The sequence below is a fragment of the Toxoplasma gondii genome, chromosome VI (assembly GCF_000006565.2).
Source record: "Toxoplasma gondii ME49 chromosome VI, whole genome shotgun sequence".
Taxonomy (NCBI): Eukaryota; Apicomplexa; class Conoidasida; order Eucoccidiorida; family Sarcocystidae; genus Toxoplasma; species Toxoplasma gondii.
This window is the reverse complement of record NC_031473.1, coordinates 3,062,441-3,086,010: the sequence shown is the minus strand read 5'-3', so window position 1 is coordinate 3,086,010 and position 23,570 is coordinate 3,062,441. Positions and strand designations below refer to the sequence as shown.

The window sequence follows — 23,570 nt, the reverse complement described above, 5'->3', positions numbered from 1 at the left end:
GTAAATTTTCCCCGAGTTGTGCTAATGAAACACCCCCTCAGATGTCAATCCAGAAATCGGAGAGAGGCTCGACAACGTCCCTTTCTCATGGATGGCAACACGAAACTGTCTCTTCATCGCTAGACAACTACCACAAAGTTCCCTTGTGAACGGATGTGCTTAGACGGGAAGTTCGCTCTACGCAGAAGGCCGGTTTCTGCAAACAGCTAGGCACTTCTGCCGAAGAAAAAATAAAACTCCCCTGTAGGAATGTATATTGGGCGGTATTTCTTTCCGCCACGTTGTACCTTAATGGTCTTGCATTGTTTTCCCGTTCGGACAAGCAGTCAGCTTGCTACTGAGAGACACCGACGACCCCAGAATCGTCCCCACAACGAAGGAAAAACGTGAACTTTTATCTGTGTGTTTACCTCCAAATGTGGCGTTTCTTCCCGCCTTGCAGTTCAGGACCGAACACGCCTACGAAGGAATGTTGAAATCGTACACTTTGCGTAGGTAAGCGAAGCAATAGACCAACCTGGAAAGCCGCGGTGAATGTTAGACGAAAGGTTTGGGCTCCCATTTCGTCGAGATCACCTGAAACCCCGGAACTCTTTGCGAAGGAAATTTGCTTTCCGACTAGAACCCAGAAAACGCGTGATGACGAACTGTGAGATTTACCTCAAGAACCCATGGGCGCCTACTGGGCGTAACGCGTGAAGTCCGAGTGCTGGGATAAGATTACCAGGATACTAGCGAAGAACACAAAAACCACGTGGTGGAAAACGATGTGAAAAACCTGTACGTTGCTGATGGAAGAGATACCTATGTATGGCGGTCGTGACAAAAGAACTGCCTGCTAGACTCGCGGATGTCTTTCCAAGCGTAGAATCAGCACCACAACTGAACATAAGCATTGATCTATACTAAACTACTTGCAGGGCGGTCTGAGATCCTTTTCAGCCCTGCCCGAGGGGAAACCGTGTGTGTTTCCTGCGCTGATGTTTCTTTTAGAGAACTAGACTTCCTCCCTCCACTTTAACGCCTTACTCAAAACTTCGTCAAATACACAATGCCGTCTACAGTACGAGAGTGGATACCACAGTGACCAGCCCGCCGCCGTCCGGTGCCTTGTAGGCGTCGAGAGTTGGGTTTTCGATTGCAAGTTTTCGGAGTCGCAGTCGGCGGCCGGGAAGCCACCGAAATCGACACCGAGCCTTGCACCAGAGCAAGAATCAGTGAGCTGCAAAAAGAAGCCAAACAGAGTCGGTTCTGTAGTGCAGAAACGACGAGCTCTCTAAAGTGACATGTACTTCGCTCTCTATCCGGACCCCGCGTGTTGTACCACAGAGATGGCTAGTGTCACGAGGGCGGACAGCAGCCAGAGTCAACACACGCGGAAAACTTGGTTTCCCGATAGTTTTCAGCGCACTCTCATGCTGCTTAAGGCTCAAACCCTGCAAAAAAGTCGTCTTTGCCGCGATCTTCGTCCAGGGCGATAGCCAAGCAGAAACTGGTGCGTCCGTCGCTAGCTCCCGGTTTCCCCTGTCGTTCGGGCGCCGAGTGACTCGACGCGTCCCCGCTAGTTGCCTGGATCGAGGGAAGCGGCGACTCGACGGATGATCCTCGTTGCAGGATGGGGACAACATCTCCAAGAGAGGTATATCCAGGCTTCTGATGAAACAAAGGGAGGAAAACCACAGCACCTGCACTTCTAACACTTCGATTCATACGTTTCTTAATACGCGGACGCTGCCACACCCTCTGCGAGATGTATCACGTGCTCGTGCTTCTTCTAGTCGTCGACAGGCCCTTGGATGTGCTTGCGAAGTCAGTGGCTTTCGCTCCTTGACTGCACCCCTTTATTAAAGAGAGATCTGTCTTATGTATTTGCGGGCTCTCTGACTTTTTGCGAACCTCTCCAAAAGAGGTGCCCGGCCGCAGGGGCGGACCAGGCACACGCGTCCATCAACCCGACTCAAATTCAAGTGGGCAGCCGCACGCGGAGTCTGGTGTCGTTTTGCTTCGTTTTTCCGTTTCGAGACCGATAACGAAATTCCTTTTAAAAACTTCGTCGTGCTCTCCTGAGGGGGTTCTCTGCTCTCCTAGACAACCAGGTTGTCGTAGAAGAACGACCGTAAGCGTGTTCTTCCACACACCGGTATAGATACATTGCCTGAAATCTAAAGTGCTGCACATTTGTGTCCTCTCCTGCCGGTTTTGCATTTTCTCCAGAATGCCGCAGCACCGCGCCACTCTCCACCCTCGGGGTGGAGCGTGCTTCACCTTCTCTTCCCTTTCGACTGTCCAGAGTTCCAAGTTTCGACCGCTTCTGCTCTCGATGTGTCTCCTTTCCTCCCTCTTCTCCCCTTCTTCCGTCTCTGCCTCCCTTGTTTCTGTCTCTCCGTTCCTCCGTAGTCTCTTGCCGCAGTCTTTCGTCTGTCTCCTCTCTTACCCCGCTCTGGACCTCATCCACTCCGTCTCTGCTTCTGAACTGGACACCGCTCTGGTCTCCGTCCCGACATCGAAGGCTGTGTCCTTCACAGAGTTTGACATCCAGCAGCCGCCGTCCGACAACTCCTGGCTCTGCCGCTTCTCCTTCTGGGATGGACCCTGCGTCGATCGACAACACAACGGCATAGGTCCCTGGCGCTTCTGTCCCAGTGGGAGTTGCTGCAGCAAGGTCAAGTGCGCGTACGGTTCCTGTGGAGGTTCCTGGTGTGCGGCCTGGAACAGCGGGCTCTGTGTGTTCCATAACGGGGACTACGAGAGCGACAGGTGCACATGCGAGAAGTACGGCGGGCAGTGCTCGAAGAACGGCAGCTGCAAGCGTTTGGACACTCCGGAGGGAGGCGCCTTCTGCTACTGCAATCCGGGGTACGTTGGTGACGGTCGCACATGCGAGAGCGACCCTTGCTACGGGTCTCCTTGCGCCCCAGGGACCTGTTCGCGCATGGGCAACTCCTACGTTTGTGGCTGTCCACCAGGCTACACGCAAGATACGTCGCGCGGTCACGCCCGGTGCGTTGAGAAGGCCGACAGCTGCCGCGCGCAGCCGTGTGGGTCCGACACCGTTGCGTACGACTGCGTCAGCTTCGACTCCGGCGCCTATGAATGCATCTGCAAGGACGGATATGCGTCGAACGGGACCAAGTGCGAAAAGCAGGACTGGTGCAAGGACAACCCATGTGGAGACGCGAACGCGGTGTATGACTGCATCTCACACGAGACGGGATACACGTGTCAGTGCCAAAAGGGATACATCCAGGTGGTGACGGACGAGGGCCAGCAGAAATGCGCCAAAAATCCGTGCTCGTACGACCCCTGCGGCACCTCAGACCTGGTGAAGGAGTGCATCAACAAAAGCGACGGAACGTACGGCTGCGTCTGTGCAGACATCGCGGAGATCACCACACACGAGGAAAGCAACCAAATCACGTGCGCTCGGAAGGATCCCTGCTTGGGGAATCCTTGCGGCGCCGCGGAGGCCGTCCAGCAGTGCTTCGTCGACGGACCAACGTACGGATGTGTCTGTGCGTCGGGGTACACGGTGGTGCCTGACGCAACTGGAGCGAAAAAGTGCGTTTTCGGGGATCCGTGCCAGCTGGGAAGTTGCGGGCCGGACGAGGCAGTCGACAGTTGCTCAACGAATGGCCAGGCGTACACATGTCAGTGCACGCCAGAGGCGATTCTGTCGACGAGTGCGAACGGCATCCAGAGCTGCGTGATGCGCGACGAGTGCGAAGAGAACTGCGGGGCGACGGAAGGCGTCACGCGCTGTGAAAAGATATCGGAAAACAAGTGGGATTGCCTGTGCAAGGCGGGGTACATGCTCAAGTACGTGAAGGGGAAGAAAATGTGTCACAAAGCAGATGCCTGTTCGGTGAATCCGTGTGGAACGGCGCAAGCCGTCGCGGATTGCCAGGTGGACGTCGGCGGCGACGGCTACACCTGCGTCTGCAACTCGGGCTACGAACTGCGGACTCAGTCTGACAACACACAGCTCTGTGCGCCGCCCAACAGCTGCATTGGTGACCCCTGCGGCAAGGCCGAAGCGGTGTCGATGTGCCTTCCAACCAAAGACGGGTACACATGCAAATGCAACGCAAACTACACTCTCCAGACAATGTACGGGAAACCCCGGTGCGTCCCCGGTCCGTCCAGCTACGACAGCGATGAGGAGGAAACGAGCTCTTCGAGCAGCACGACCTCGGAAGAGGAAGGGACGTCCACCGTCATGATTGCCGGCTGCGTTGTCGGCGGCGTCGTGCTCTTGGGCGCTGTTGCCTACATGGGCCGAAGGGGAAACGACGAGGAGGAAGACGAACAGCCGCGACCGCCTGCGGGCGGACCGCAGGGACCTTACATGGGCCAGCAAGGGTACGGCCAGGGACAAAACTTGATGCCTCCAGGCATGGATCCGGCCATGGGTCGCAACAGCATGATGGCTCGACAGCAGTATGCCATGGACACTCGCAACTCGTTCTGGGGTTAAGCGAGAAGGCGACAACACATCACCGAACGAAACAGATCTCTGGAGGAGTCTGCGTTGACCGGGAAACTCGACAGCAATTCGAATGAGCTTTCCCCTGCGCCGCAACGGTGTGGCGAAACACCGCGCCAGAGCAACCAGACGGCGCGACACCCAGACAGAAGGCGCAGTGAAAGAATGTGCGCAGGTGGAAACTCACAGACGGGGTTTTCCTCGTCCAGAAAGCTACCGCGCCGATGATCCTCGATGTCGAGATGAGAAACATGTTCTTTCCCGAGTGGAGAGCTGAAGCAGGTAGAGCTGTAGGCGAAGTCCATCAGGGGAGAAAACGTCTTTCGGGACCAAGGGCAACGAAGAACGCTTTTCATGGAAGTCGGTGGCAGCGACGCATTCAACAGATGTGGAGCTTACTCAACAAAAAGGAAGGTCACGCTTGCGGCTGCTGTTCAAGAGAAGTCTGTAACGGGTTTTCGGTGACGGATCTCGTCCTAAAAAAGGGTGAACATCGTCTGGAGAAGCTTTCAGTTCCTTCATTTTGCCTGGCTTCCACTGACGAGCGAGAAAGGGGGCATTCCATCAATGCAGACGTCTGTTCGGGAATATTGCTTTTCCGGCGAACATCTGTGCAAGTTCCAGATTGCCGGCTATGTAAAAACACACAACGTGTACGAGACATGTATTTTTCGTTCGCGCTGTCGATTTTCGAGCGAGAGTCGCAGTCCGTCGCCTGCAACGGTTCTCCGACGACCTAAGGTCTTCGAAAGTTGGTGCGAGAACGGGGTCGAAAAACTCATTTCGCTCGAGCTCGTCGGGTGACCTGAGGCAACTCGGCTCTCTGAAAACGACCGCCACTGTGGAACTCTCCAAGATGATTTTTTTATGATGATGCTTCGAAGCCGCTCTTGCCAAAGAGTCCAGCCAGAGGTTAAACACATATTTTGGAACCGGAAGCGAAAAGACTGACAAGAGGCCACGGAGAATTGCAGAACTCCCCATCGATCTAGCTTGCGGCTCTGGAAGACCCCACGGCTTCCAGGGTCCATGCCAATAGTCTCTTCCGAGGGTTTCTGCGGGAGTTTTTACCGATGCAGCACCGTATTCACGACCATTTCTCCAAGTTTTGTCACTGTGAGAACTGTCAGTTACCGTTTCGTGGACCCTTCGAGCAAGCGGCGTCACGGGAATCACCCGGCGCCGACACTCTCCTTTCAATCGGTGCACTTTCGCAGCTCCTGGGCTGCGCCACGCTCTCCAGTTACATCGGAAAAATGCGTTTCGATCCCCCTCTGCGAAAAAGCAGACCGGACATCGGAGGGGGCTTGGACGGTCAGCAGAGCAAGTGCCGACTTGCGTTTCCTTGGAGATCCGGGAAACAAAGACCTCCAGGGTCTACCTCAGTGGCGTAACTCGTGGAACATGCAACTCCTCAGAAAAAGCTTTGAGGTAATCCTGTCTCAAGGGGGATGGCTCCCAGTGCGATGGTACAGATGATATGAGCACCTCTGATTAGTTTCGTTCTCGCGCCGCCAACACGAGTGACAACAACGAGCGCGAGCTGGTGCAAGGCAGTTCACACAATTTCCAGAAAAGATGCGCGGTGACCCTCTTCAGCAGCAGTGTGTTCTGATCGGGACGGAGTAACTGTCACTGCGGTGTCGCTCTTCGATTGCAGACCACTGCATTAAGTGGAAGTTGCAACTCTTCAGATTGTTCGTTCACTATCCGCTGAGACTAACCGGGTACCCACACCAGTTTCTTGGTGGCAGCTTTCACACAAACACAAAGACCGATATCGAATTCGCCTTTTTTTCAGGTGCGCACAGCACACTAAAAGTGGTGCAGCTGGATCACAGCGTACGCTTCGTATCAGAGGCAAAGCTCTTGCCACAAAGGCGCTTTTCAGTCCGTCATTCAGGTGACTCCTAGACCTGAGCAGAAGGCGGCTAATGTGTTGATGAGATGCACTGCCTTTCACCATCTGTCTGCAATATATGCCATCTGGATTGGTGTGCACGAAACAAGCGCGACATGCACTCTTTTTCGAGGTCGTCTTCTTGTTAGCTCAGCAACCATTCCTTCCTCGCCCGATTTTACATCTGATCATCTTCAGAAGAGAAAAGATACCGGCACAGCTGTTTCCGTCAGTTATCCGCTGTGTGGTGCCGCATTCGACACATATAATCGTGAGGGTCATTTCCTTTGAAAGCAACTTGTCACCGGAACTTTGACAACACAACGAAGTGTCAGCCTGCTGAGTTTCCCTTTTCGAGCTACACAAATACATATACATGTATATGTATATATACATATGCATCTAACCACAGATACTGGATACCACTATTCTCAACGTACTTGCCGTGATGGCCAAGAAAACCACACCGGACCGTGGGTCAGGAAACAAAGACACGGAAAATCGGAAAACCGTTTTTTACACGGATTCCTGCTACCATTGAAAAGTGAGACAAAACGACTTCTCGAGTGCGGCTGTGGTCAGCAAACAGTGGAATGGGGCTGTCTCTCGTTCTACAGAGTGGCCGTTCGTGCGTTTGCCGAGATTCTCCTCTTTCGGTGAAGACTGTCAGTGACATTCGAGGCTGGGGGATTCCAAGTGGAGTGCCTAACGGGTTCTCTGCCTCAGAAACAGCAGCAGACGACACCTGCATCTTCGTCTTGAGTAGACTTATGCGGATAGTCACGTTACAAAATCCACACAGAAATGCTACTGACTTGCCGCCTACCGAAAGAATCCAAATGGCGTACCGCCGTAACCAATTACGTACTTTTTCCCGCAGATGCTGATGACGAATCGTGACTCGTTGCCGGAAAGCAGGAGACTGACGAAGTGGTTACCATGACATTTTTACAGCTTGTTGACGAATGCTGATTCGACACCTACGTTGGATACCACTACACTTGCTTCATTTGCCACGATGGTAAACAACATAACAGACCAGCCTCACGGTAGTCTGCGTGACAGCATGCATGCGCGACGAGTCACACACAGGAGACGCCAAGTGACCCGTTGTGTCTTTGTGCCGATCTCTCCAGGCAAAGTGAATCGATTTCGCATAGCAATACTCTGAAAAACAGGTGTTGCTTTCCACAGGCAGGCTTTCGCCGATTCGTCGGGATTCCGCGTCGTGTTCTTTGCTCTTTGCCGGTGGTTTTCTCGAGTCGATGTGCGACCGTTGCCGCATTTCCGAACTCACCGAGGCTGCGGCAACGCAACATGGAAAGATTCGAGTCCAAATAAAATACAAACAGCTGACAGAGTCTTTTGCCCATTTCCTCTCCCTTTTCACGAGGACGAGAAGACTGTGACGTGGCTCTTGGGAGGGAAGCCTGGCTTGGAACGGTACCGAAGACAGTGCAGAAAGGAGTTTCCAAGAGTGTGTATGCCCCCGGTTCATCGAGAGGAACGAAATCGGCTGCGAAACCCTCTCGTCTTTCTCCACGTTCTGACTGTTCATTTCCCGTTTCCTACATCCACGCGTCTACCTTCGAACCGTTCACTCGCTCTCATGCGAACGCCTAAAGAAACGCACAGAACATTTTCGTGAGGCTCCACGCGCTCTTCACAACGCGGCAGACGGAGGAGACCTAAATGAAGGCTTCCCCATTTCGATTTCTCAAGAGTTTGCGTGCAACTCGAAGGAGTTCGCGACGCTCGAACAGGTTACGCAGTTCCGTTTCCACTTCCTCTTCGCGCGTCCACTTGCCCGGTTCTGCTCATCGTCTCCGCTCTTGGTAGCCTCCCGTGTTAGCTCTCTGTCCCCGTTCGGTCTCTGCAATGGTGGCCAAGCGCACAGTCCTCCTTTCATCAGCTGCTGTAGCGGCTGCGACTCTCTTTAGCAGATTTTCGGCATCTGCGGAGGAGCATGAACTTCCGACGGCGTGGACGAGCATGACAGTTGCGTCGTCTCGCGCTCCGCTGGGCACAACAGAGGTTCCCCACGGACTTCTGCCGGAAGATTCTCGCGGCGGAAGAATCCTCGGCGACCAGAACCGCGCGCTGTCTCCCCCGCAAGCTTCAGAAAAAGGTACTTCAATGGACTGGTAGAGTCGTCTGCATGTTGTGTAACGGGAAGGCGGCGGCCTGCAGTCGTCACGTTGGACCCCTCGGTGCCCTAGAACCATCAGCTGTACGAGAGCTGAGTACAGCGTCGGTGCTCTGCGCTGCGGGAGTCTTTTCCCCAGCGTTGGCCGTTGCGACTGAGTCCTAGGTTGGCGTATCGATGTCAACGACAGTGAAGCTGGTCGCGGTCTGCTTAAACTCGCTGGTCTGCATTTGAAGCTTGTTGTTGTCGGTGCTGTCTCGTGATTTCGTTCTTGATCAGTGCAGATTCCCACAGCTGTGGAGAGCGGCGGCGGTCGAGGCGCCGCTGTAGAGAACTCGGGAGCCAGACCAGCTTTTGAGGAGCGTGCAGAGGACAGGGAACCTGGAGCGAAAAGACGAACCCCCGCTCTGGACAGCTCCGCAGAGGAAGCGCAAGTGACGAGAAGGAGGAGCGCCGGTCTGGCGCCTTGGGCTCGCGAGGACCGGTGAGTTCTAAGGCGAACTCTACGACGAAAGAGAGAAACTCACCTCAATGGACCCACCTTCCAGAGAACATGAAGGACGAAGCGGTCGAGTCGTACCTTCACGAGTTCAGCCACAAAACGAGCGATCTCGGGATCGGGGCGGTGGGAAAAGGGGGTGAGGGGGGAGAGGAGGTAGTCTGTAGAAACGTAGGAGTCCTGCTGGTTGTGGCAATGGGGGCTGAGTTCTTTCTGAAGTGAACATTTCTGTTACAAGAAAGGGTGGCCGAAAAGCAGCCTGGTGTGTTGGATCTGGAGAGAGAGGCACTTGCGCATGCATGCAAAACAATTCAAGTGGACCGGAAGTCGATCGCACCTGTAACTCGAAAGGGACTCTTCGCTGCACGTTCATAGACCTGAGTGGAAGGCCATACGGATATTCAGACGAAATCGTACACTCAATACCCTTACTCACGCGCGCATAGAGGCCGACATATATATATACATATATATATATATATATATATGTATCTGTATCTATAGATATATATCGACCTGCATACTGGGGTCTCTCGAGGCGGATGGCTTCTTTTTATGCCTTATAAGGGGTGTGGAGGTTCCTCTTTTCGAAACCATGAAAGAGTCTGTCTTTCAATCCGAGGCACTTCAAGGTTGACTCGCGACGCTTCAAGGACTCTCTGCTGAAGAGGAGAACGTTCTGGTTCTGTGGCTGCCGCATATGCAGGAGTTCTCCGTTGTTGACCGTCGCTGTCACTGTGCTTGCCGTCGCAATCACATCTGCAGCCGTCGACTGCGTGAAGGGAGTGACACCCAAATTGTCGAACGCTATTGACAAGGAACTCAGTGAGTTTTGACGTTGGTCGTATCCCTTCGACTGTCCGTCTGTCCGCGAGACACGAGTCTGTCTCGCCATATTAACGATCGTGGATGATGGTCTTCCTACATGTACGAGTAATCGCTGCAGCCATGGTACTCTTGGTGCTCAGTGCTGTGTAGACTCCCGGTGGACGTCTGCTCAGTCTTTCACCCCGGGCGTTCCACGTAAACTCCGCTCGCGTTTTTGGTCCTCTATCCTGGCGCAACGCATCACAGACCAGTTCTTTGTGGGGGCTGCACACCCACAGATGATCCGTTCGAATGCCCCAGAGGCTTTCGCAGAAGAAACGGGAGAACGCCAGGCTGCTGGTCGATACACCTGTCTTTGATGCTCTTATGTGCGGCGGTGGCCGGGCAAATCCTGAGTGTCAGAAGGAGATTTCTTCACTCGCTCGACTGGTTATACGCCCGGCATCGAGTTTGCCCGCGCTGGTAGACAGAGAGAACGCGAACAAAAGAAGAAAGATAAGACGGAGAGCGGGTGAAATGTGTCTTTCCCGAGAAGATACACCGGAATCGCAACACCTTGTTCCGACGGACTTTCCTGGAACCTGTGACAGTTCTCTCCCTTCTTCACTGGGGATCCAGCCTTCGCAGTGCGGTGTATGTACACCTCGTGGCAGGCGCTTCGATGACGGGGTCAGGTCAGGAGCTAAGACAAACGACGCACTGCGTTCTTATGTTTTCTCTTCGTGGGTGTTTGGATTCTTCCTTTCAGAGGAACTGGCGTAAGATGACTTTGAACTTTTTCGCACAGCAGCCCGATGCACTTTTCTCTGGCCCAACTGCGAAGAGGAGACCGGGGAGAAGAGCGCGCAAGGCTTTGTTTTTCACCCAAATTCCTCTTAGATTCTGTTTTGAAACGATGTAGCCGCACACGGCACATTTCTCTTCTCCAGCAGCATTTCAAACGTTTTCTTCGAGTTCCCCGATCTTCTCCATCTCGTCTTCAGCTCCAGGGTACGGAAAAGGAGATACGCAGGGAACTATGCGGCCGAGAAAAGTGATTGTCTAGTGTCTTTACAGGAGACACACAATGCCAGGACTTTTTGGACGACGCATGCGTTTTTTCTGTGGACGGACGGAGAAAAGCCTCTCTCCGTCTCTACTTCAGAACGACCACCACTCAGAAGGCTGTTCATGCGCAGCGAATGTCCTCCATTCCAGAGCATGGAAGAACTACTTTGGCGGGTTTTCTTGGAACAGTGTGCACAGATACTTTCGCAAAGAAGCAGCACAAGGAGTGATAGTGTCCATCTGTGTAAGCGAGCATTTGACTCCTCGCGTTGGTGGCCAGAGGTGAAGGCCCCCCAATTCTTTTCTTCTTGAGAGAGTCTGTCGCTTTTTCGGTGTCTCCACTTGTCGGCGCGACAGATGGTATGTTCCCCCATCAGAGCAACGCCTTGCCTCTGTTTAGCACTGCTTGGTATCGCACTCTGCATAGCCTGCATAAGCGCCTTTCGTCCTTGACTCAGATTCAGAGTTTCCAGCGTTTCTGAGAGCGAATAGAGGCCGAGTCGGGAACTCGACTCTGGGGCAGACACACTCCCTCAAGCGTCGAGAGTCTGGAGAATGGCAGGTTGCTCGCCAGCCTCAGGCTTTGTGGCTTTTTTGCCTCTCGCAGCAGCCCGAGTGATGTCTCCTCGTTTCTCCATCAGGATGAAAAAGTGAGTCTTTGCGAGAGAAACGAGGTCTGTGGCGCAGCACTCCAGTTCGCCATCGACGCCGGCACAGCGCGCACTGGCTTTATTTTTTCTTTTCCTTCTTCCTTCAGCCTGTACGTTCGCAAAACAATCTGTGCGCCGAGGTTTTTTCGCCTCTGGACGAAGGCGCGCGCCGTCACTAAAACGCTGCTTTCTGATGCCTCTCTCCCGAACTTTCAGGCCGTAATGTTGCTGCGTCACCTGATGCGGGTGAGACTCTCTTCGCGCGTTCGCCGCGCGGCCAGGTGGAGCATTTCTCGACTCCCAAGCAACGAGATTCGCCCACCAGAGTCTGAGAACTTCGAACCACCTACCTAGGAGTATTGACGACTGACGCGGCGTCCGGCGACCAGACGCTGACGTCTTCTGACAGAGCGCCGCGGATGTCGATGCACTTCAGGACGTGAGTCCCTCGAAAGCGAGAAAGACACGGTCTCCGACCCCGATCCGACTAGAGTGATTAAGGCAAAGAAACGTTTCTGGATTTCCGAATTTCGCGGCATCAGGCTTCCTCTGCAACGGTTGTGTCTGCATCTTAAGTCAGACAACTGCAGCCACCAAGTTCTCCCTGGGTTCCTCCTCGTCTTAGGTAAACACGACGGGAAACGTTCTTGGATGCAGAGTGGAGAAACGCATACAACTTCAGAAAGTTCTTTCCGTTTGCTTCAGCTGGTAAGGCTCTTATGACCTGTCTCCAGGAGACTCGCAAGAAAAAGACTTCTGCCCTCTGTGTGCGTCGAAAGGGAGACTCGACCATCCAGATTTTTTTCCAGACATATTCAAACGATAGACTGGCGACTGCACTTCTCTGGAGTGCGAAGGAAGTACTCGCTTCATAGAGCACACCAATCGTGAAGAAGTCTTCCCGAAGGCGTCAGTGAATATCCGATACGGCAACAGCCTCTTTCGATTGGCGTTTCAGTCTGCGCTACTCATCGCATGTTCGCGCGCCTCAAGCAATGCACATTTTCGTCCATTTTTCCGACGGAGCTAGCGACTTCTTTCTCGCTTCCTTAAAAGATTGTAAGAGAGCTTCTCTTCGTCGGAAGAAGAGCCAGAATCCTTGCAAATGGCCTCGGACCTCCTACAGAGAGATTTCGGATCTCTAGCAGAACAGTTCTGATCTCTCGCAAAAGAGTTCTGGTCTGGCTCCTGTGACCTGTCACACCTGCAGGTGATTGTACGTTCTCCGCCACAGCTTGAGTTTTCGGATGGAAGCATGGCAATTCAAACATAAACGAACAGACAGCGCAGCTTCGTTGAGGCATCCAGCTTTGCGAATGCCCGCCCTGCTGCCTCCAAGAACTCAATGTTGAAAGGCGATATGTTCAGATCGAGAGGAGCGCTGCGGGGGAGGCACTGACACTGGCGTCTGGGGGTGGGATGTTCATGTTCCAGACAAAGATCGGATGTCTGGACAGTGGAAGAGAGTTTGCAGAAACGTTATGTGTCGCGCCTTTTTGTCACTGGGTTTCCTTGTTGTAATCTGCACAGAACTCGAAACCTTGTAAAAGATGCAAGTTTGGATTCTCTGCTGGTTTCAGACTGTGAGTGGCTCCGTACGAAAGTGTGTGTGTCGCGACATTCCGTCCAGCGAGTCTGAGCCCCGCTGACACGGCGTGATGTCGATTTACAGAACAGTTTAGACAAGGATCCGGACTTCTTCTTGTCTGTATCTCTCTTCTAAGTTAGGTATGTTCTGCGTTCTTGTCCCTTTCGTGTGCTTCACTTTGAGCTGAGTCGAGAGAAGGAAGGAGAATTCGAGTCCTTTGAGTTTGACCGCTATTTCTGGTGAGACATACAGTGCGGTCTTTCAGACTTCCGGCAGTCGGGCGAGGCGTGATGTCGTCCAAGTTAACCGTGAAGACTCTGAAGTTCGCGCGATTTGGATTTCAGTCAACGAGCCGTCCGTCCAGATCTGCTTTCTCCGCAGACTCGGTTCGCGTCTTCGCGTTCTGCGCAGCGTTCGAGAGCAGAGAACTGAGGACTCGTTCCTCTGCAGACGTATCCGTGTCTTGTGGGTCTGGCAGTTTGCGCCGTCTCGATGATTCCGAACTTCGTTTGTCAGCTGAATCGAGATTGTCGTTGTCTTTTGCCGTTTGCCTGTGTCTTTGCAGTTGATATGGACTGCCTTGCTGGTGGCGGTGAGTTGGCGTCCCCGACTTGGTGACACTCGGAAAACGCAGCTTTTCAGCTGTGGTCGCAATTCAGTTTCCTTTTTCCCCACAGCCTCGACGCACGCGCTCTGTTGCGGAGGCTTTCGTCTTCAGCTCCAAAGAGCTTTCGACATCTGCGAAGCGCTCTGCAAAGAACCACAAGCGAGTCAAGGGCAAACCGTCCAGCGCGTGTAGCAGTGGCGCTTCTGCCTGTCTGGCCATCCCATGTCTCTAGGACATAGGAGACCGCGTTCGCTCCTAGAACAGTGACTTATGAATAGAAGCTGCTTTGTCCTCCGTACAGAGCCGACATTAAGAATGCAGAGACCGCAGCTGGACACTCCGTGGAGTGCAGTCACGACAGTGGTGCAGATCCCGTCTGTGTACAAAAGACCTACGGTCTAGAGGTCTGTCGCAAAACGATTCAGGTAGCAACGGCCGTTTCTTTCCAGAACAAAAGCCACAGACACGCAGGAAAGGCATGGTGCGCCTGGTGCAGTGACCGCACTGGTGGTGCATTGCCATTTTGTGTTCTCTTCTTTGGAGATTGCATCTCTTAGAAAGTACGTTTTCAGAAGCGAATCATCTGTACACGTTTTCAGGTAGAACTTCCCTCCCCCCCGAGTAACCGGAGGCTTCCTTTGGTTGTGTTGCTTGAGCTACCGGTGGAAAGTGCGAAGGCTTTCGACTCGACGATTCAAGTTCGTTTGCGTCGACAAAGCAAGCCTGAAGCGTTGGGAGGCCAGAGAGGCCTGAGACGCATGCACGCGCGAGAAAACATGTCGAGATCCCTCCAAAATTTCAGAGAGTGAGTCACATAGTGACATTGAAAACCGGTAGCCTGTGCCGCGTTTCCTGTAGCTGGCATTCCACACTTACTCTTAAGGATATGTCAGCAACAGTTTGCCGAGGTCGCATTTTTTTTCACTCTGTTTTTACCCTCAACTGAAAGCGCTTCCTGGCTAGTGTCTGTGATAATTTCAATTCCAAGAGTTTTCGTCGGGGAGAACGCCGGTTTTCGATGCACCTTGGCGCTAGAGTGCCGTTCTCACTCGTACGAAGGCGGTAAGCGAACTGGACCCTGTCTCAGCCTGCAGCGCTTCTGCAGTTCGTAGCGGAAAAAATATCTGCGACGCATCTTCAAGAGAGATAAGGCAGTTTGCCGCTGGAGGAGGGAAATCTCAGAGAGCACAAAGAACTGATATGGGGACGGAATGAGTTTCGGCAGACACCGGCGAAGAAGCGAGTTCGGCTTTAGATTATTTTCATTTCTGAACGGTCTCTACAAATCTCAGAAGATAACCCTAAACCCTAAAACCCTAAAACCCTCGGGTGGTCAAAAGATGCAGAGATCCAGATTCAGTGATGCCTGGGACAAAGAGGTTGCCATATCCTCCGTACGAACGTTGATCAACAAAAACAAGATCCTCGCACGGAAAACCACAATGTAGCGAACCCAACTGAAGGCCGTTTCTCGTGTAGTTCTTTGTCGGTTAGATAGTAAGGCCTTCGGAGATGTCACGGCAGAAAAGTTGATTTGCTGGCAAGCAAGGACTGGACCTTCTTGCTGTCTGTAACCGATTTTCGCAGCGACCAATCTAGCCTTTCTCTCTCAGCAATTTAAAGTGCTTGGTCGAACGTCTGAGTCACAGTACGGATAGCAACGATCGTTGCCGAGGCGTGTCTGCGTTCTCCGGTTTCTCAACTGCACGCCCCGCAAACGGCCTCTCAGCAGTTGTTTTAGAGATGACAAAACTCGAATTTCGCCTGGGATGACGTTTCTTGGGTGGAAGGAAGTACCATCGTGTTCCTCGGCGTTAACACAGCCTTTCGGTGAGTGTCTTCACACCGCCAAAGTTCCTTACAGTGTTTCGGAGTTCGACATGAACACAGACCGATGGCTTCTTGGAAGCTCTCGATTGCCGTTGGACGGTCAATGCAACAGAATCAGACAGAAAGCACAAGAGCTCACGTGTACCAGTGGTTTACGAAAGCTCTGTGGTGTCAGGGAATTTTTTGGGGGCTGTGAAGATCCACGGAAGTCCAGGTTTCTTTGACGGGGAGACGCTGGTGGGGAGACACATTTGAATTTCCCGGTGACGGACGAGTGTGGTCTGTTCAGAAGTTGAGTGTTTCGCAGTCGCTGTTGCCAAAGAGACAAAGGTTCATATGCGGCATTCGAGGAAGGCGGTGTATTTAAGGCTCTCACACTCCAGAAACGCGTTTATCTCGATGGGGGTGCAGACAGCTGAGGAACGCAGTGGCGATAGTAGAGAATGGTCAGTCGGGTGCAGATGTTCACTACAGCCGACGCAAATGGGGAAAACTCGAATTAGAAGCAGCCCGTCTTTTCTGGTCCGGTCCCGAGTCGGATTTGTTTACGAGACCACACCAGACAAAGCGCGAAAAACACTATCGGCAGCGAAACAGTCTGCCCCATCTGTGACTACCGCGTCTTGTCGTTTCTGTCAAGTCACTTGTTTTTTCGGGAGTTGACGTTTCAGCTGTTTGAAGATGTTTCCCCATGTTCCAGTCCGCTGTACGCAGTGGGTACAGATCCATGAAAATGCAGTTTCCGGTGCGTCGTCGCAGTTCGCTTGTTCCCTTTTGCGAAGTTGCTGATTCATGGAAGACTGGGGTAACGGCACTTTGCTGTGTGCTTCGCTGTCTGGAGCACTCAGCCCAGATTTGCACAATTTCGTAATCTCGTGTTTCCGTCGTGTAATCTCTCAGGAGTGAAATGTGTGGACGCCTGTTTTTTCCGTGGCGCAAGCCATTTGAGGCCTGCCCGATGATCCCGAGTAGGGAGCTGGCTGTTTTGTTCCGTCTGTGATGTTCACCTCCGGAAGACAGACCACGTTTGTCCGAAAAAAGCAAAGATAATTCGTTGTGAATCTGCACCTGAACTGTCCTGTTGGCAAATCGCTGGACGGCGATAACCAGCGAGATATGAACAGCGTGTCTATTTCCAGTGTTTAGCTATCTGGATTGATAGATCCTTTAGGGCATGATATCTCAAACTTTCACCGTTTCATCGGAACGGAAGAGGTGACACAGTTGAGTGTCTTTCCAGAGTGACAAAGCAAAGCAGCGGCTCTTCTACCGTGTCACAGTTCCTGCCCCAGGAAAGGGAAGTTCGGTGACAGGGAAAAGTTCATATTTGCATACGGTAAAGGCAAGACAAAAACGCACTTCGTGCTCGCGGTCAGACACAAATTAGCAGGGAACAATCCTGTTCAGAGAAACTCAACTGGACACAAACCTATTTGGCGTTTTGCTGCCTCTAGTATTGCCTCTGTAACTATTTTGACAGTTCATATAAATTCAGCCCGTTCAGTGGCCACTGCACTTGAGAAGGAAGAGATGCGCGAACTTTACGGTCCCGGTCAGAATGCGGTTTCATCTTGAGAATGACAGCTCAGAACAGGCAAGACGCAAGAATACGGTAAAGGAATCGTCGAAGTAACGGTTGGGTATGCCGAGGAAAACGAGGACCGCGAAATTCAGCGGGCACCTAGTTGCTTGTTGTTGTAGCAGCGATGTGTTAACACCCTTGGCAGTGCCATAACAAAGATGAGACAAAGACGAGAAGCTACCATCGCTCTTTCCATAATCAGGTGGACCTTCTTCATGGTCTCGGCGATACACTGCTTAGACGATTGAGAAAGGTTGTGGGCAGTCAAGCGTCAACTCGCTTGGTTGTACTTTGTCATTCTCCGCTTCATAAATAGGCCTTTGACCCCCTAAATCCTACACGTGATCGATCTTTTCTTGAGAGGCTCGCGGGGTACTATCGTCCGGGTGCCGCCTTTTGCGGGCGAGCATCAAATTTCTTTTCTTTTGTTGCGATCAGTTCACCATCCTTCTCCGATGCCTGTCGAAACGAACCAACCTTGTAGTGTCAGGATGGCAGCCTTTCAACTAAAAAGTGTCTTCCCTCTCTGCGGCTGAAGTGCACATCTCCGCGCCTTCGTGGAGAGTGCTGTGGTCGACTGCCTTATCAATCTAGTCGCAGAGTCTGCCCTCTTTTCTCAGCACCTGCGAAAATAGACACCATCCAAGAGATTCCCCGTTGAGTATGCTCTCGACAAGCAGTACAAACATTATGTTTACTTATCTGCTCGCCGCATCTCGCACATATTCATTCGCTTGCTTGTCAAAGTTTCACCTGCTACACTTTTGTGTTGATATGCTTTGTGTACGACGACATTCATATGAAAGTACGAATACCCTTTCCTCCAGACCACTGTGTAACCAAGCCGGTGCGCGAGAACTAGGTTTTACGGCCTTTAGGTTTCTGCAAGGAAGCTGAAAAGGCTCATAGAATTTAGCAGTTCATGCTTCTGTAAAGAGGTGGAAGATGTTCGTTAAGGTCTTAGGCTTTGCGTAAGCTAAACAAGTTAGCGTTTTCTTCAGAACAGAAACGATAAGATGCAACCTGTTGTGTCCAAGACCCCAGGAGGAGCAACTGAACCTTGAGAGTTTGACCTTGATGTCAGCGAGGCGCACAGTGGCTGCTGATGTGAGGCTTTTTCTCGTCTGTCTAGAATGAAAATCCGATGTGTTGCCAAAGGATGACTTCCCCTGTGGCGGTGGCACAAGAAAACGAGGGGTGTCCCTCACTTCAAACGTTCCCGTTTTTGTGAGCATCGCCTTCGGTTGACATTGATATTCCAGAACGCGCAACAAGCAATTTCTCTTCACTCGCCTTCTCCGCACTTTGGATTCCGCCCATGATGTGCTTCTTGCCCATCTTCCTAGTCATCGGCATGGAGTGGTACAACGAAGTTGCCCCTCTACTCCGTACACAAAAGCCAGCATTAAGAACGTAATTGTCATAGCAGGTCTAAGGACTGTAATTACCGTATCAAGAGTGGATGCTGTGTCTGTGCAAACGATCCGCGGTCCAGAACTCTGAACGAACTGCTTAGGTCCATCTCTTTATGTTAACGAAAACGAATTCTATTTAATGGTGTGTGTATTCTTTCTCGTACACATTTCTGTGTTTAGCAGGAAAAGTAGCATCTAACATATACAGCCGAGGATCAGGGGCCATCGCATTTCAGCCTCTATCCTGAATGCGTAGACAGCTGGTGACACATTGCACGCACATTCGTAGACAGGCGTTTTGTGAGTCTTTAAAAAGTCACAAAACTTTTATCGTACGCGAACTCGTGGATCTGTCATGGCAACAGAGTATCGAAATCGGGGATGTTGCGTCCACTTGCCTGTTTGAAAATTGATCGTGATGTCCTACTTGCCCACGGGCCGCCCATCGGGGTATAACGTCTTAATGCCCTTTCCACCCCTCGTTGTGTTTAAAACGAGTGCGAGTTTTACGGCTTTTTCCCCTATTACGCTGCACAACGTTTACGCGCTCTCTCCGCCTTTCATTGACCGTGTTTCCACGGGAATTCAAATGAAATCTGGAAGTCTTTTGCCTGGACGTAGCACTTGAAAAGGCGCATCTCGCTACTTGCCGCAGAGCTTGCGTTTCGTTCTGTACAGTTATAGACCCTGAAGCACCCTACTTTGCAGAGATAGTCTGTTAAGTGAGTCTCCCCAGTCGAACCTTGTCGCTTCTTAGAAAACCACGATGATGAGAAACTGTCCGGTCAAGCCCTCGACCGCCGATGTGTCTTTTCGAGCGCATGCAAAAAAACGGGGTAAGCACACACGAGCACGCGTGATGTTTTTCTGTCGGGGTTTCTTCTTTCCTGAAAGCAGTCACCTGCCAAGTAAAATTCCGCGTTTTATTCTTGAAAGCGAAAGCCAGTTTTCTTTGAACACCGCGTTTTCTTCTAATGTATGCGCCGCTCGAATCCCGACAGTCGGAAGTTGCCCGGCCGTCTAGCGCGTTTCTCGTTTCTCCTTTTCTGAGGCCTCTCCGGCCCTTAAAGCTCGCCTTTTTTCTAGGCAACTAAACGACCACAGATTTTCTTCTTTTCCTCAACTGCCCTCTTTCCACTGGGAGTGACGCAAAGAGGTACATTTCTCCCGCTCGCGGCTCTCTTCGCTCTGGGGGCTTGGCTGCGCAAGAGCGAGACTTGCGAGAAAATCCACCGCCACAAATCCCCGTTTGAACCGTACAGTCTCCTGACGGCCTTGTCTTTCTCTGGACATGCGAAAACCAAGCATGATCAATCTTGCAAGCAGCTTCCAAACCGACGGCGCCCGCCGCTATGCGCCTGGTCGTCCTTCCCAATGCCTTTAAACGCGTAGCTGCATAAACGCGTAGGTGTACAGGTATGCACAAGTATTTTACTATATTCCTTATATATGCAGTCATTCGCGTATCTGCCTGCGTCCCTCTGATGGTCTAATAACGGTGGGCGCTTCTGCATCTCGTAAAGCTTTTTGGTGTTGGAATTTTTGCTTGGAACGGATTGCTGTCGGGTGTCCGTCCACAGGCATGTGTGGGTGCCACCGCGCGATTCTTCATTCCGTTTTTTGTTTGGAAAAATGAGCGAGTCTGCTTGCATAGTGGATTGCCCGGAGGTCGGCCCTCTGGTGCCTGCACACACCCCCTCCTTCGCTCCGGCTTCGCTGTCGGCAAACAGACAGGAAGTTTCTGTTGAAGAAGTCTTTTCAGAAATCCATGCAGAACTTGTCGCAGAGGCGCTCAAGGACCTCGACCCCGACGCAGAATTGGACTCATCTGCTGCAACAGTGAGCCTTTCTTTCTTTCTTTCTTTCTTTCTTTCTTTCTTTCTTTCTTTCTTTCTTTCTTTCTTTCTTTCTTTCTTTCTTTCTTTCTTTCTTTCTTTCTTTCTTTCTTTCTTTCTTTCTTTCTTTCTTTCTTTCTTTCTTTCTTTCTTTCTTTCTTTCTTTTGGAAGCTTTTCGCTGCTCTGGCTACTCTGAAACACAGCAGCCACTCCGCTCTTCCAGCCACCCGGCTTCCTCTGCTTCTCTCCCCAACTAGGAATTTCTTTTGTCTGCGTTTCTTGCTGCGCAATGTCCGTCTTTCTATGCTTTTTCTCCCCGCAGCTCGTTGGAGATTTGCTGGACGCCTTCGTCGTCGACACCGGCATTCAGGCCGCCCGGATCTGCCGCTTTCGCCGCGGAAAGACGCTCACGCGAGAAGATCTGGATTTCTGTCTCAGTGAGTCTTCTTCGATTGAGAACACAAACGACACCAGCGAGGCAAACCGGGAGGGCAACGCACAGACACAAACTTAGCGAGAGGAGAAAGAGAAGAGGAGGAGGAAGGCAGAGAAGCAGAGCAGAGAAAGAGAGGAGGAGAGAGACGGAAGACTCACGAGGAGAGGAAAAGAGAGACCACAGAGAGAGAGAGAGCACGAGAGGCAAAGAGAACGCAGAGACATTTCTGTTTCCTTTTTATCGAGACTTGCATGCAGTCCCTGTGTCGCCTTGCCTTCAGGCCGGAACTTTGCAGTTCCCTCCACGTCCGACTTGCCTGTCTCCAGTGTTGTCTCCTCAACTGTCTCCAGTGTTGTCTCCTCAAGTGTCTCCTCGAGTGTCTCCTCGAGTGTCTCCAGAGACACCGGGGGGTGGCGTCCGTTGGCCGTCGCGTCGCCGCTGTCGAGTTTTGCGTGGGGACGGCAGCGGAGGCAGGAGGGCGACCCGTCCGAGTCGCTCAAGGCTCTGGTTTCGCGGCAGCAGGAGACGCACACACGGTTGTTTCACCAGATTCTCCAGGAGCAGAAAGAAGGCATTTCTGGGGGCTTGAGTCGCGGAGAGGGCGGCCGCAAAATCCGCATTCGAACGCTGGTCTCTCAGAAGGGATCTGCGCAGAAGGGAGTGTCTTGGGCTCCTGGCGACAGGGAAGAGAAGAAGCGCGTTCGAGGTGGAGACTGCACTGAGGCCGGCGAGGACAGCGATGGCCGGAGTTCTGCCTCGCCGCAAGGTGGAGAAGGGGAGACTGCGGAGACAGGCGTCTCGGCCAAAAAGAGCTGTGTCGCGAGCGACGGACGCCCTGACGCCGCCGCTGCTTCGGTGTCAACGGATCTGAGGCCCTCTGGAGAGGAGCAGACAGAAGCGCGAGGCGGGCAAGCCGCGTTCGTTGCGTCGGCAGACGGGGGAGGAGAGACCCCTGTCTCTGGGGACAGAGCAGCGGCTGTTGGGTGTGGAGAGAGCAGAGAGGGGATCCGCGAGAAGGAGAGAGACAGACAGAGGTGGAACGCGTCGAGTTGCGCGAGTCTCCAAGAGGCCGATTTCGGAAACGCTCCTGGGCCTCAAGATGGACAACAGATGAATCTGAACAGACACACGGGAGGAACAGGTCCATCGGCGTCTGCTGCTCTCGCGCCTGCTGCTCTCGCGCCTGCTGCTCTCGCGCCTGCTCTTCCTCCTTCCTTGTCTCAGTCGCCTGCCTCTCTCCACGCGTTTGCAGAATCTTCTGCCCAACCGTCAAATCCTAAACCTTTGGGATTCGTCGCGGATGTATCGCCCGTTTGTGCTCAGGGTGGAGACTCCACTCCTCACTCTTCTGGAGTTCCTGTTTCTCATGGTGTTGCTTCGCTGCCTCTGCATGCGCGCGACCTTCCTCGTCCTGCTGCAGAAGGCTTGGTCAACCTGCCTGTCGACTACTCACAACCGTACCCTTCTCTCCCTTCTTCTCTCCCTCCTTTCGCGTCTCCCTATTTTCCGGCAGGTCTCGCGTATCCTCCTGTCGCTCAAGGTCCGTCGGTTACTCCGCATGATTCGCATTTTTTCGCTTCGGGGAGCTTCCTCGCTTCTCCTCTCGCTCCGTTTCGCCACCCGCGGAGACAGCAGGGATACGAGGGAGAAGAACTCGCAGGGCGAGAGGCGCTGAAGCTCTAGGTTGGAATGATCTCGAAGAGGAAGATCGACGTGGAATGATGTGTGAGAAGAGCTGAAGAAGATGTGCAGGAGACGTGAGAACGGAAGTCCGTGAAGAAGGCGAAAGCGCCTGTGCGAGAACTCGACCTCAGGAGAGGTGGAAGGAAACCTTCGTTTCGGCCACAGTCTTTACTCGATTTCAAAAGGAGACAGCAGGAGAGGGGAAGACGGCATGGAAGAGACACATACACTTTTGAGGGAACTCCAGGAAGAGAGAGATTCAGGGAGACATGGCGACACAGCTTGAAGAACTTTGGGTCTCGACTTCATTTTCCTGCCAGTACACCCAGCGAATGCCAGAAGGGGAAGGAGAACGCAGTCGACAGATGGAAAGAAGCTTGTCGCGGTGGCGTAACACCCTGTCGAAGAAGCTTCGTATTTTTCCCCTGAGCCTGACGGGAGATCAAATGCACTGCCTCAGCTGCAGCGCGCGGTGGAAAGACACCTGAAGAGGGCTGCTCGCATTGTCTCTTTGCACTGTTCAGTTGAAGGAACAGTGCCGTTTTCATGCGCTTTCTGCGTCTCTGTTTCTATGCGGGATAGCGGCCAAAGGTGCCAGCCGAGAGGAAAGGAAGAAGGCATATTGAGAGGTTTCTGAGGCATGCGTGTGCACTGTGCTTCTCGCTGCCCAGCTGCCTTCTTCGAGTGACAGGGAACTTCGGAAGACTGTTTTCTTTGACTTTTCGACGACGAATGTGAAGACAATCTTCAGCTGTGTAGCTGCTGAGGGCTACCTTCGCTTGTTCGGTTTTCCTTCCTTCCCGGTGTGTAGCTGAACGCGGAAAAGGAGACACTGTGCAAGAGAGAAGAAAGAGAAAAAGTCGAGAACGGAGACGCAGGAACAGCGGCTGTTCGTGGCTTCACAGAACGAAGGAGCAACAAAAGAAGAGAGAAAAGGAGACCGCATAAAGGAAAGCAGCGAGGACCGAAGAAGAGAGACCATAACAGGAAGGAGAGAGACGAACATATCCGCATATCGCGTCGCGATGGGGGACAAGAGT

General features: G+C 52.6%; 4 protein-coding genes across 4 annotated transcripts; all 4 read left to right on the top strand.

Moving 5' to 3' along the window:
- Window positions 1-2,320: 2,320 nt before the first annotated feature.
- TGME49_244180 (microneme-like protein) lies at window positions 2,321-4,474 on the top strand (the record flags this gene model as incomplete). The annotated part of the gene is made up of 1 exon (XM_002366866.2): window positions 2,321-4,474. One exon carries the CDS (start codon window positions 2,321-2,323, stop codon window positions 4,472-4,474), a length of 2,154 nt encoding a protein of 717 aa, XP_002366907.2.
- A 3,056-nt stretch (window positions 4,475-7,530) lies between these two features.
- Window positions 7,531-11,235, top strand: TGME49_244170 (hypothetical protein). Its single transcript, XM_018780704.1, has 5 exons — window positions 7,531-8,511; window positions 8,809-9,013; window positions 9,735-9,853; window positions 10,605-10,614; window positions 10,840-11,235. Exons 1-5 carry the CDS (start codon window positions 8,262-8,264, stop codon window positions 11,213-11,215), a joined length of 960 nt encoding a protein of 319 aa, XP_018637540.1. The 5' UTR covers window positions 7,531-8,261; the 3' UTR covers window positions 11,216-11,235.
- Window positions 11,236-11,458: 223 nt separating this feature from the next.
- Window positions 11,459-13,730, top strand: TGME49_244165 (hypothetical protein; the record flags this gene model as incomplete). The annotated part of the gene is made up of 5 exons (XM_018780703.1): window positions 11,459-11,553; window positions 11,661-11,799; window positions 12,130-12,178; window positions 12,610-12,612; window positions 12,764-13,730. The coding sequence occupies 5 exons, from the start codon at window positions 11,459-11,461 to the stop codon at window positions 12,790-12,792; spliced, it is 315 nt and encodes a 104-aa protein (XP_018637539.1). The 3' UTR covers window positions 12,793-13,730.
- Window positions 13,731-19,515: 5,785 nt separating this feature from the next.
- TAF12 (transcription initiation factor TFIID complex subunit TAF12) lies at window positions 19,516-23,558 on the top strand. The gene is made up of 3 exons (XM_002366864.2): window positions 19,516-20,414; window positions 20,734-20,848; window positions 21,128-23,558. The coding sequence occupies exons 1-3, from the start codon at window positions 20,208-20,210 to the stop codon at window positions 22,528-22,530; spliced, it is 1,725 nt and encodes a 574-aa protein (XP_002366905.1). The 5' UTR covers window positions 19,516-20,207; the 3' UTR covers window positions 22,531-23,558.
- Window positions 23,559-23,570: the final 12 nt, after the last annotated feature.

What these genes read in the sequence shown, in the direction of transcription:
- TGME49_244170 (XM_018780704.1), top strand. Translation starts at nt 8,262, where the DNA reads ATGGTGGCCAAGCGCACAGTCCTCCTTTCATCAGCTGCTGTAGCGGCT. An exon ending in CCCGCAAGCTTCAGAAAAAG is followed by an intron (nt 8,512 to 8,808) that starts GTACTTCAATGG and finishes GTTCTTGATCAG; the next exon opens with TGCAGATTCCCACAGCTGTG. An exon ending in CCTTGGGCTCGCGAGGACCG is followed by an intron (nt 9,014 to 9,734) that starts GTGAGTTCTAAG and finishes CCGCATATGCAG; the next exon opens with GAGTTCTCCGTTGTTGACCG.
- TAF12 (XM_002366864.2), top strand. Translation starts at nt 20,208, where the DNA reads ATGAGCGAGTCTGCTTGCATAGTGGATTGCCCGGAGGTCGGCCCTCTG. An exon ending in TGGACTCATCTGCTGCAACA is followed by an intron (nt 20,415 to 20,733) that starts GTGAGCCTTTCT and finishes TTCTCCCCGCAG; the next exon opens with CTCGTTGGAGATTTGCTGGA. An exon ending in AGATCTGGATTTCTGTCTCA is followed by an intron (nt 20,849 to 21,127) that starts GTGAGTCTTCTT and finishes CCTTGCCTTCAG; the next exon opens with GCCGGAACTTTGCAGTTCCC.